The sequence below is a fragment of the Pan troglodytes genome, chromosome 1 (assembly GCF_028858775.2).
Source record: "Pan troglodytes isolate AG18354 chromosome 1, NHGRI_mPanTro3-v2.0_pri, whole genome shotgun sequence".
Classification (NCBI taxonomy): Eukaryota; Metazoa; Chordata; class Mammalia; order Primates; family Hominidae; genus Pan; species Pan troglodytes.
Genome location: NC_072398.2, coordinates 23,982,412 through 23,995,326, shown reverse-complemented (window position 1 = coordinate 23,995,326; position 12,915 = coordinate 23,982,412). Strand labels below are relative to the sequence as shown.

Here is a 12,915-nt window from a genome sequence, read left to right as displayed (position 1 = left end):
GTTTGTGGTGGGTGGTTGTTTTTTTTTTTTTGCAGTGATAGGGTTTGATTCCTTTCTTTTTTCCCCTTTGTGTATTGGCTCTACCAGTGAGTGTTATAGTTTTGCATGTTTTCATAACGGTGGTTATCATCTTTTCACTTCCACTTGTAAGACTCCCTTGAGCATTTCTTGTAAGGCTACGCTAGGGGTGATGAATTCCCTCAGGTTTTGCTTGTCTTGGGAAGATTTTATTTCTCATTCATTTCTGAAGGATAGCTTTGTTGGATATAATTTTCTTGGCTGGCAGTTTCCTTCAGTTCTTTGAATATCTCATCCTATTCTCTCCTGTCCTTTAAGGTTTCTGCTGAGAAATCTGCTGTTGTTCTGCTGGCGTTTCCCATTTATATGATGACATTTTTCTCTTGCCATTTTTAGAATCTTCTCTTTGTCTTTGAATTTTGACAGTTTGACTGTAATGTTCCTCAGATAGGCTTTTTTGGGATTGAATCTACTTGGGGACATTGGAGCTTCCTGGATCTGTATAACTAACACTCTCTGAAGACTTGGGATTGTTTTCAGTTATTATTTAATTAAATGCTTTCTACATCTTTTCCCTTCTCTTCTCCTTCTGGAATGCCTTTAAGTTCAGAAATTCTTTCTTCTGCTTGGTCTTATCTATTGTAGAAGCTCTCAATTGTATATATTTTTTCATTGAAATCTGTAGCTCTGAGATGTGTTTTTGATCCTTTTTGTGATATATATCTCCCTATTGAACTTCTCATTCAAACCATAAACTATCTTCCTGATTTTGTTGAGTTGTCTATCTTTATCTTGTATCTTACTGCATTTCTTTAAGATTATTCTTTTACATTTTTTTCTGGCATTTTGTATATTTCTGTATGATTGCAACCTGTTACTGGTGAGCTATTGTGTTCCTTTGGAGATTTCATGTTTCCTTGCTTGTTCATGTTTGATGTGTCCCTTCATTGATTTCTATGCATCTGGAAAAGCAATCACCTTTCCAACTTTATGGAGTAGCTTTCATAAGGAGAGACTTATTCATAGGTATGGGTTTTACAGTGTCAGTCATTGGGTGCATGGCCTTGATTCTAGATGGATACAGTAGTGTAGTCTCCATGTAGTTTCTTCAGTTGTAATCCATGCTGGTGACATTTGCAAATGTCTCAGCAGCCTAGGCTGTGAGGGTTTGTGGAGGCAATGGTGCAACTTTGCTGGAGGTGGACTCACCAGGCTGTTTCTCATGTCAAGGGCATGTGCATGCATGCAGTGAATCAGCCAATTTGGGATCTGGCTCACTTGATTTGGGGCCATAGGGCTATTGCTCTAGCTGGGGGCATGGGCATACAGTTACTTGGCTGGCCTGGTTGTGTGTCTGCCAGAGTTGCCCACGGGGTTGTTTCTTAGGCCCTTAGTACAAGCACAGAGTCATGAGGCAGGCCTGGGACATGTCTGCAGCACGGGGGATGTACCACAGGGCTGTTTCTTAGGTCCAAGAGGTAAGCACAATATTTCTTGGCCAGCCTGGGAGTGTGCCCACCTCCCACCACCAGGGGTGACCCATAAGGCTATTTCTCAAGCCTGAGATATGGGTTCATGGCTGCTCAGCTGACCTGAAGGGGGTGTGTCTGCCAGGGGCAACCCATGTAGCTATTTTTCAGGCCTAGGATGCAGGCAAAGGTTTGCTTGGCTAGCCTGGGGGTATGTCTTCCAGGGGTGACCTGTAAGGCTGTTTCTCAGGACCTGACTATGGGCACAGAGCTGTTGGGCAGGCCAGGGGCATGTCCTTAGTGGAGGCACTTGTGGGGCTATTTCTCAGGTCCTGGTCATGGGCATGTAGCACTCTGCCAGCCCAAGAATGTGTCAGCTGTTCAATGGCTCTGGGACCCCTCCTGCTTCAAGAAGGGTACACAGCAGTTTGGCCAGCTCAAGGGTAGGGTCACCCTAAATGGGACTGCCAGATTATTCCTCTGACTAAAAGTGCAGGCATTGGGGATTGGTTTCCCTGCTGGCAGGACCACAATCACAGCCAATCCTGGGTCCAGGCTCTGCACAGCTGGGGTTGTGGCATATAGCCACCCATGTGGACTTGGTGGAAGAATGAAGATGAAGTCCCAGTGCTGGAGAGGTGCATGGCTACTGGCCCCTAGAGCAGGGCACACTCCAGAGGTACCTCTGGTCTCAAGATGGTGCCATGCTGCTGTAGCTTGGCTCACAGCGGGAGTGAGGGTGGGTGGGAAGTACACACCTTGTGCTCCCAATCCAGAGCAATGCAGCTGCATGAATTTCCAGCAGCTCCCTAAAATGGGCCCAGGGCTAGAAAGGACTCTGGGATTGTCCTGTATAATGACTGTAGGTGTTTCAGTGGCAATGGGGCTGGGGGATTCTTCTGCTTACCTTTTCTCCACAAGGAGAAGTCCCTCTTGACTCCCAGCTGATCTGGACAGGGGAGACAGGGCTGCAGAGGCAGGATGCCTCCACATTGCCCTCCTGGGCTTCCAGTCACCACAGGTACCTCTCTATCCTGTCACTGTACTCATGCAGTCTCCCATTGACACTCTAGTCAGATCTTAGCTGTTTGTTACATTGGTCCTTTCTTATGGGGAAGACTACTTCCAAGTACTTCTAGCCAGCCATCTGGCCAGTCGCCAGGCCCAGAATATACTATATTTACGTACAAGCAAAAATTGCTAATCACTCACTTTTTTTTGTTCTGTTATTTTTCACAAAGTATACTCTTCCATGTCCAAGACAAAATTAGGAATGCCACCTCAGATTGTATTTACTCTTTTGTGACAAAATTTCAAGGGAACATTGTTTATTGTTTATGATCCAGACATATATAGTTATTGAGTATTGTTTCAACCCCTCATCCTGTTTTTTCTCTTAATGCTGGGCCTTTCTCCATTGAGTTATTTTTTTCATGTCATATTTTTGAGAGCAAATCCAAGTGCCATATCATATCTACGAAACTCCATAATATCCAGGGTTTCTGCTATATCTATATATTCTCCCTTCACCAAACTTAAATATCCAGCTCTGTTGATCCAGTTGAGGTTTCTGCCACACACTTTCTTTCTGGATTTTAGAAGATGTAGTTTCTCCCATGCCAGGAGCCCATTGTTCTAATTTAATAAATCAGTTTCAGAAAATCATTTCAGGCCAAAGCTGAAATGAACATGGCTCCTCTGCTCTCATGTTACTCAGGACTTCGAGATCATTGGATCTGTTTCCCACACTTTCCAGGCTTCTTCTGGCCATATCATTGCTTTTCATGTGACTCAAAAAGAGTGGGTAACTATCAGTGTGTAACAAGCTTTGGCAGTTCTCCATCACGTATGAGGTGAGACAGGAAATACGTTAGCCCTGTGTCACCTCTGTTGGCCTCTACTGGAGAGCTCCCCACAAGCTCTCTGCCCTTCCCCACCTGAACTGAAATACCATGAACCTATCAGTGTCTGAGTCTCCTGAAGAGAGTCACTAATGCTACCTACTTTTTAAAATGCTTTTTTTAAAAAGAAATCTTGGATTTATTCTCAAAAGCAAAATGTCCTTACATTTATAATAACTCTTCTGGAAGAGTTTGTTTCCCTACTTTTTCTCATCTGTTACCTTTTCCATTGAATTTGAGGCCCTATATAGATATGAATTCAGTTAAATTAAAATAATCCTTCAGCAATGTTATTTCTAGTTTGTCTACTACTATTCAAACGCAAATGTAGATGTATTGAGGGCTTCTGTGAACTGCCTGAGCAGTGTTCCTGCCCAATTCATTATTGTACCCACTCCTCCATACCTCTTTTCTCAGTGCCTGTCACAGCTATTTGGCATACTCTCCATACCAAGTATATGTTTCTCTAATGTTTAAATGAATGAATGGATGAATGAAGCTTATTTTGACTCAGAAAAAAATATTCTGATGGGTTTGAATGAAAACGTTAGTTTTAGGACAGCCACAGTGGCTCATGCCTGTAATCCCAGCACTTTGAGAGACCAAAGTGGGAAGATGGACCAGCCCAGACAACATAGAGAGGCCCAGTCACTACAAGAATATTTTAAAAATTAGCCAAGCATGGTGGCATGCACCTTTCATCCTAGCTATTTGGGAGGGTGAGGTGGGAGGATGGCTTAAGCCCAGTAGTTCAAGGCTGCATGCAGTGAGCCATGACTATGCCACTGTACTCCAGACTGGGCAACAGGGTGAGACTTTGTCTCAAAAAAAAAAGGTGGGGGGTGGGGGAGATTAGCTTTAAAAAAAAACAAAACACTTAGCCTCAGTTCTCCTTAATCACTGTTGCTTTCTTGCTTCCTCAAATTGATGTGGTTAGGGTAGAATATATGAATAATTTACTCTTCCTCATTAAATATGTGTTTTGCCTAAGGACTCATTTTTAGAAGATTTGAACTACATCATCAATTCAGGAAGAATACCTGACCTGTTTGAAAATGTTGAGCTGGATTCTATTGCAATGAAAATCAGATATCTTACTGAACAATCTGGTCATATGGATAATAGGCAATCTTTACTTTCATTCTTTCAAAAGGTACTTTTTTGTGACTTGGCTTTATCAAATTGTCATGTTAAAAGTAGACCGTGTTTATAATTCTGTACATGATTTTCAAGTTGGATATAATTTCTTTAGATCTTTATATGAGTTTTTAAGGTAAAATAATGGGTACCCTACCTACAGACAACACCATACCCTTAGGTAGGTCAAAAACTAACATGAATCTGAGCCTGTCTGGCTATCAATGGTTTTAAAAAATAATACCAGCTGGAGGCAATAAAATGAAAAATAAAATCCCAAGATTTTATTTTTGTGTAAGTATTTGTGTAAGTATTTCTTACACAAAGATTCTTTCCTAGATAATGATGTTCTTATTTCGTCTTTTTGGTAACAAGTCTGGAAAGGCAAGAAACAAGAATCATTTCATCCTTTTGAATAGTCCTAGAATTGACCAGGAGGTGATGGATAAAAAAAGAAATTGACTGGATAGAGCGGGTGCTTTTCAGAATGAACTCAGCAGCAGAGGAGCTGTGAACAAACTGGTTTGATGAGAGATATAGATTAGTCAAAATGAACTCAACTTTCTGTGTCTTTGAGACATGATGACCGACCAGTGGCTTAGCAAATATATGGACATGATTACCCAAACTAGAATATTCACTGGGGGAGGACCACAGGTGGATTTATTTCTGGTACTAGTTTTTGTCTATCATAGGGCAATTTAAAAATTGAATCTGGCCATCCACCATTTCTCAACTTAGTAACAACATTACTAAGTATCAAACAGATACTTAGTAATCTGTCACAAGGAGATGTTTTAAAAATTCCAAAAATGACTCCACAGTTGATAGAGAACAAGATAATATGAGTGGATATCCTTAGATTTAGTTATATTTTTTAATACCATGGTAGAAAGAAGGATAGCATTTATCCTGACAATTGTGGCACTCTTGTGCCTTGTTACTATATTTGATTTATTCATTAGATTTGAATAATAAAGAAGAAAAAAGAAATTTCAATTTGGAGTGCAGAGAATAGTACTCCAGAAAATAAATAAATAAACCAAGAATCTCAGTTAGAAGTCAATTTAATTGTATATATTATATATGTTATATATATATTATATATTATATATATTCTGCATATATAATATATATAATGCTATGCTTCTAAAAGTAATTTGACACATCCTACAATAATAACAAATAATAAAGGCACACTTTAAACTGCTAACATTTGATATATCTAGGTAGAAGTTTTGGGAATGCGTAAAACAAAGATAGATATTTTCATTTTTACTTTAAACATTTCCACATTGTATGAATTTTGCACTGAGCAGTTTTATTTGCCTTTATAAATTTGTTAAAGACAAAAAAAGGGAAAAAAATCTTGCCTTTTAGTCTTCTTTCAGCTTTACTATATTTATTTGACAAAATAAGTTGCTTGATGCTTATTATCATTTTGTACTATTAGACTCTGACTTAAAGGGAACACTAAGTCACTGAGGCTATTTTCAGTAATGTGGACTTATTGCAAAGTGATATCTGGAAATAAGGAAGAAGGAATCTGTGCCCTGTTGCCAGTCTTGCCAAGAACCCAGCAACAGCAGCAGCACAGCCAGGTCTTATGAGGAAAAGGGCTGAAGGCAAATTGCAAAGAAACTAGCACTTAGCCTAGGGCCTGTAAAATTGTGTAGGTCTCATGTTGCTTAGCTGTAATCCTTTAGCTGTAGGAGTTTTATTACTACCTCTGGTGCTCTACTCTTATCGTCAGTCTGTTTCTTTCAGCTCTAATTCATCTGACCATTTTCTCACTTTGAGTTTCTGTGGGTCTTAAATGCACACCACCCCAGAGGAAAGAGTTAAATAGTCAGACCCAGCACCATCTGACATAAAGTCCCCTACTGAACAGAACTCTAGCACCAGCCCCCATCATAAGAGTTGGTTTGCGCAAGGGGTGTTCTGGGTCCAGTGCCTCCCCTACTGTTAGTTTCCCTTGGAAGGGCTCTGTTTATGGCAGGCACTCCATGCACAAATGATCAGTCCCTGATCTACCCACTAAGGAAAGATCTGAAATATGTTTTCCATGGAATTTTTAATATAATATTTTTTCAAAACAGTGGATTACATTTTAACAATTTATATTTTCATTAATTTTCAGAGAATATATAAAAATCTTCATATTTTTGTGATCATGAGTCCTGAAGGACCTAGCTTCCGCCAAAATTGTAGAGTGTATCCTTCTATGATTAGCTCCTGCACGATTGATTGGTATGAGAGGTGGCCAGAAGAAGCTCTCCTTATTGTAGCTAACTCATTCTTAAAAGAAAAGGTCAATTTTGAGAACAGAGAGGTAAATATCTAATGCAAGTGAAGGTTTCAGTTTATTGACAGCATCTGATGGTATTATGCCTCTGAAGAGCAACAAACCCTAGATGGACAAAAATAGGCAGTTCTAAGCTAATTTACAATAAAATGGATCAAGTGTTTACATTGACTCCCTATTAATTCCCCATCTGTTGTACCCCTGAATTCACCCTATTTCAAAGATGCCCAGATTCAGATTCTGCAATGCCTGTGTCTCTTCACTATGCTGTCCACATGGTGGAACAGCACATTTCCGTGAAGGAAAAGAGTCTCCATTCTGCATACCAGATTCTATGGTAAGGATGCTGCAACCTTCTGTGTATTCCTTGTAAATTGCTCTGGCTTGGCTACAAATAGCAAGTCAGCAAAGCAGTGAGAGCACAAGCCACAACACAAAATTAACTCAGAATTTATGAGCCAACAGTAAGAAAGAACCTATTCTGGAGTGACTAAACTGAACATCCCATAGGACCTAGCTGACAGCAAAGGGGGTAAGAAGTGTTGACCAAAGGAGCTGTAAATGCATAGAGAACTGAAACTCAACGTAGGACATTTCTAGGTCCTACGGGACCAATGGGATTGCATCCTTACTTGTCTAAGTGATCAAGGAAAGCAAAGGCCAAGGAGGACAGAGACAGAGCAGAACCAGACGAAGAAAAAATGCCGCTGAGTTAAAAGTGACCAGTGACTGGTTAGACTTGGTGGACTGGAGATGAATCATCAGGACTAGGTTATGTCTAAATCAGAATTATCTCCCAATCCAGGCAAAGAGAATATTCTTCGCAGTCTGGTTTTGCTCATCTGCACATCCTTTGGGTCCTTACATTTTTGTAGCTTTATTTTACTGAAGGAAATTTCCTTGAGTATCTTGCTATTGATGACCACTTTAAGAAAAAAATATAAAAGATAAAGAAGTCTGGGCATGGTGGCTCACACCTATAATCCCAGCAGTTTGGGAGGCAAGGCAGGAGGATTGCTTGAGGCCAGGAGTTCAAGACTAGCCTGGGCAACATAGTGAGACCCTGTCTCTACAAAAAATTTAGAAAATTAGCCAGGTGTGGTGGCACACATCTGTAGTCCCAGCTACATGGGAGGCTGAGGCAGGAGGATCTCTTGAGCCCAAGAGTTTGAGGCTATGTGAGCTACTACTGCACCACTGCACTTTGGCCTGGGCAAAAGAGCAAGATCCAGTCTCAAAATAAAAAATAAATAAAAAATTTCAAGATAAAGAAAACATTATAACCCTTGGCCATTGATACTGATGCCCAAATCTTTGGATGACTATAGCAAAAGTGAGAGTAACATACGGGTAAAGCCTAGAAGAATGAGTGTGGCATGCCATTCATAGTTAGCCCTACTATTGCCCCACCACCATCCCAACCATCAAAACTCATATTTTCTTTGTCCTGCTCATCCAGGAGCTCTCTCTACATCTCCACATCTCAGAACTAATAAGCTATTTTAATTAATTCTAAGTGTTCAACTTTCTCTTTTTATGTATATTTGGATTGCTTTCTCTTAATTCTTAAAAATTATTATTCTTCAGAACTTGAAAGAAAAACTTGCCCCAACATGTGTCCAAATCCACAAAAGCGTGAAAGACTTGAACAGAAAATACTTTGAAGAAACTGGAAGATTTTATTATACCACTCCCAATAGCTACTTGCAATTTATGGAAACATTTGCACACATTTTGAGGGCACAAGAGGAAGAGATGCAAACAAAGAGGTAAGACTTTGAGAACAAATCATAAATATATTTTATATTGGTGTTTTTGTTTGCGAAAAGAGACACAAATGCAAAATGGTGAGCCAAATCTGCCTTTTTGGTGGGACAAAAAGCCAGAAGCTGCAGAAGATCTTAAAAGAGATAAGGTTGACATTCCCCCTGTGTGCCTTCAAAGGCCGCCCCTGTCAAGGCAAGGCTGACAGACTTGGCCAGTAAATAAACAATTAGTCCCTGTTGGATTCCGACAGTTTATTTCTTACATGGGCAATGAAAGCAAGAGTAACGAACAGTGCCACTCCCCATGTCCTTTGTCTCATGGGATGACACCAAAATAAAAGGCTTCAGATGACTACAACGCAGATAGTGGAACACCTACTAAGCAGTTTTATAGCCAGCAGTGGTACCTGAGGAGCCATGGGAAGAAACATGAAGCAGAAGGCCTCACCCCTAATCAGAATACAGGAGACATTGAGAAACTATCTTATGACAATCTTCCAGGAAGATGGGGAAATTAGTGGGAAATGGCCTGGTAGCATCTACTCACAAGTGCCCCACATTTTCATGTTCTAGAAAGATCAGGGGTGTCCTGCCAACACTTAGATCAGCTGCAGCCAAGCCTTGTCTATATAACCTATATGGAGACATGAAGGGCTGCCGAGGCACCATGGTGGAACTATTCTTCTCCAAGTCCATCTCCTAAACCTGTCATGTATCCAGCTAATAATTGTTTTTTAAAAATAGCCCACTCCATCAGATACTGTAACTAATTACACTGACTGGGGCCTGGGCCAGATCCATTCCATTTGCCATAGGGAACACTGCATGAGAGTGATCATGACTATGACTCCCACTTGGAGGATAGACCACAGCCAAGCTCCGTGTCTGGAGCCAAGCCAGTTAAAAATGTTATTAATCCAAGTGCATCAAGAGGTATTGGCCATTGCACCTTCTCTGTCTCAACTGGCCAGCAGGAAGTCCAGGGCAATGTGATATTTCATCAGCACTCATGCTGGAGAGTGTGAACTAATTTGTGTGCCGCAGGCAAGTATAGGCCTGACATTTACATAAGAAGCAGCAACCTCAATAGCAGCATTTTGCTAATGTGGGGTCAGGGTCTAATTTTATTAAGTTTTCGTTAACAAGGTCAGGTGGGGCATGATAGATCCAATAACAGTTCATTTTAGAGCAGTTGAGGTAGTCTGTGAATATAATAATGAGGCTAAAGAGAATCATATCAGTGCTCAGAAAGCTAATCTTGTTCTGTTTCAAGGAGAGGCTGTTCACTCCTGGGGTCAGCAGATCCTAGGAGGTTTCTGAGAGTCCTAAGATTGAGATTTTTGTTGGTCAGCAGTTAAATTAAGGATGATATCAACAGTCTGAGAAAATTGGCCAGATGCCCTACAGGCAAGCGTCAAGAGAGTTTAATGAACCTTCCTCTCACTCCTAACCTCCTGGGATCTAAGGTGTCCCCTCCCCATCATCCAGGGTTGTTGCTCTCCATTCACAGCTGTGTGATCAGCATGACCAGTCCCTATCACAGTCATTCACCCCTTTTCCATTCCTCCTCATGTCTTACCCACAACACAGCTCTAGATCACTCAGTAGTTTCTTCCTTACATACCTTGTACTATCCTAGAACATCTCCCACCCCCTAATGTGTGGGCCATGCCAGGACAATCTTAAGAGCTATCACCTTATATGCATAATCATTATTATCAACATCCATAACTGCTTATATCCAGCAAGCATATCTCAGTGGCAAAAGACAGGTTACAGTCCGCCACTGCCCGGCTCTTCTTTGCTACTTGGAAATTTCAGTAGTCCAGTTTCCCAGGGGTAGAAATGGGGGGAGAAAAAGCAAGAAGGGTTAATTATATGGTTTGGGTCTCTTACATCCTATCTGGTTCTCTTTCCCACCCCAAAACTTATAATTAAATATTATGTTTAAATGAGAGGTACCCTTATGGGGAATTAGTACATTTAAAGCCCAATTTGCCTGTCTTAAGTGTGCTCCAGTGGGAGCTGAACCTCAGATGCCCAGTTCTCATTATTAGTTTTTCCTTTGAGTCCATTTTATTTTAACAGCATCTGTTCTTCAAGTTGAGAAATTTCCCCTCTATTCCTAGTTATCATGAATTTTATCAAATGTTTTTTCTGCATCAATGGATACTGATGCAGCAGTGAATTTTCTTCTTTATACCTTGTTAATATAGTGGATTATATTGATTGACTTTCAAATAGTGAGCCAGTCTTGCATCTCTAGAATAAAATCCATTTGGCCATAATTTGGTGTAATTCTTTTTATATATTATCAAATTATATTTGCTAAATTGTGTTATATCTTACACCTTCTTAATACTTTTTCTTCCTTCAGGGATCGCTTCCATATGGGTCTATCCACAATCCTGGAAGCAACCACTCTAGTTACAGAAATGCAAGAAGAGCTCTTGATTCTTGGCCCTCAAGTAGAACAAAAAACAAAGGTATGTTTGCTTTGAAATCTCTTTTAAAGATTTTATAGTCTAATATAGAACAGTGTTTGAAAGCAAAGGCTCTGATACCTGACAAAGACAGGCTAGAATTCCAGCTTTGTTACCCTATAGTTGTGTACACATGAAAAAAATAGCTTGTTTTTTTAGTCTTAGTTTATCTGTAAAATGAAAAGAACAAAAAAGCAGTAACAGCAAAACAGTAACATTATTACATTTTGATAATTAAGTGTAATCGTAGGTATATAGCTAACTGTAGAAGCTTATGTAGAAAGATTCCCTAGTCAATTAGTTAAATCCATCTGAAATATGCTGTGGTAACTTGCAGTCTATCAACTATTCTAAAAACCATCATTCATCATCACTCTTTGTGTGTAACGCATGAAATATTTACTGTAGTCATCCTAGGCAATATCCCAATGGCAGACCAATGGCAGAGAGCACCAGTGGCGGAGAGCTACCATCAAGGATGGTGGATGACAGAGCTTCTAAGAGGAGGCGCAGCTGAGAGCTGGCCAAATGGTGAGAGCTCTTGCTCTCTCCATTTTATTCATCTCTTGCTGTCTCTCATTTTATGAATCTATTAAATATATTTCAGGCTGATTTTAATAAACTTTACCATAGTGAAATGAGATATTTGAATTGCTCTTTTAGAAAAGAGATCATGTCTCTTAAAATTCATTCTAAGAACAATTATGTGCTTCATTAGGAAACAGAAACTCTAATGGAAAAACTACGGAAAGATTCACAAGTAGTTGAGAAAGTTCAGATGCTTGTTAAACAGGATGAAGAAATTGTGGCAGAAGAAGTAAGAATTGTGGAAGATTATGCTCAGGTAAAATTAAAATATTGTCAATAAAAATAATTTGGAGATTTGAAAAAGTATTCCCTAACCTTCAAATTTAAAAGTCAGACTGACTAGTCTTAAATACATAGTGCCCCGACTATGGTTACTTTTCATTGTAATTCCAACAACTATTTATTGAGTCCCTACTACACACAGGATAACATTAAATGAAAGTATGAAGTCCAAACATGCATGGTCCCTGTCCTTGAGAAACCCACAATCCTAGGAAGCTTTTCTGATTACAATGAACAGAAACTCATGCAGGCCATACCAAAAGCACGTTTGGCCTTCAAGAGTAACATCTGCAAGAAACGAGGCAGCTCAAGGGACTGTGTATTTGGTGTGTGTCACTTCTGTTGCTGACTGAATAATCCTCTTTTTAAATTGACCATTCTCCTCCATACATTCCAGTTGGGTTCTTAGCAAGAGCCAGTGTGGTTTAGCAAATCACTGCATGCTCAACTCTGGTCTGATCAGTAGCTATTCCTGCTCAGAGCAAGTCGAGAGGAGAGCTTGTCTTCCATGTACAAAGGTTTTTAATCAAGCAACTCCATCAATTAAAATACATATGTAAGCCTATACTCTAGTATGTGTGTAAATTATTTATAGATAAATTATATCCGTGGGCTACTGCCATTAGCTAATAGCCCAAAGCTCAACAAATACCTAGGACAAGGTTTATTATGAATAACAGTGAATATAAATACAGATTGCAAATAGTCCTTTCAGTTATTTCAAAATTTTCTTGTTGGCCTCTTGTCATACCTAATTAGCTCATCATTGTTTTTTACCTTATAACATGGTTGAAGAAAAATTTATATCAAGAATAAAAGAAGTGTCAGCCTGCCTTTTGCTTGTTATTCACTTGTGCTTCCATTATTAGCATTGCTTTCAATCCAGTGTTTCTTTCAGACATCTTTTTAAGCTACCTGCCCATGTTTTAGGAGCTAACATTTCAAACTAGATAACAGAAGAGGCAA

The 12,915-nt window shown here is 39.8% G+C and overlaps 1 protein-coding gene across 1 annotated transcript in view; it reads left to right on the top strand.

Moving 5' to 3' along the window:
- Positions 1-12,915, top strand: part of DNAH14 (dynein axonemal heavy chain 14) — a 458,298-nt gene that overhangs the window by 357,200 nt on the left and 88,183 nt on the right. Inside the window, exons 56-60 of the mRNA XM_054659353.2 lie at positions 4,380-4,541; positions 6,666-6,857; positions 8,418-8,599; positions 10,974-11,082; positions 11,798-11,923. Coding sequence (XP_054515328.1) covers positions 4,380-4,541; positions 6,666-6,857; positions 8,418-8,599; positions 10,974-11,082; positions 11,798-11,923 — 771 coding nt within the window. The remainder of the gene's footprint in view (positions 1-4,379; positions 4,542-6,665; positions 6,858-8,417; positions 8,600-10,973; positions 11,083-11,797; positions 11,924-12,915) is intronic.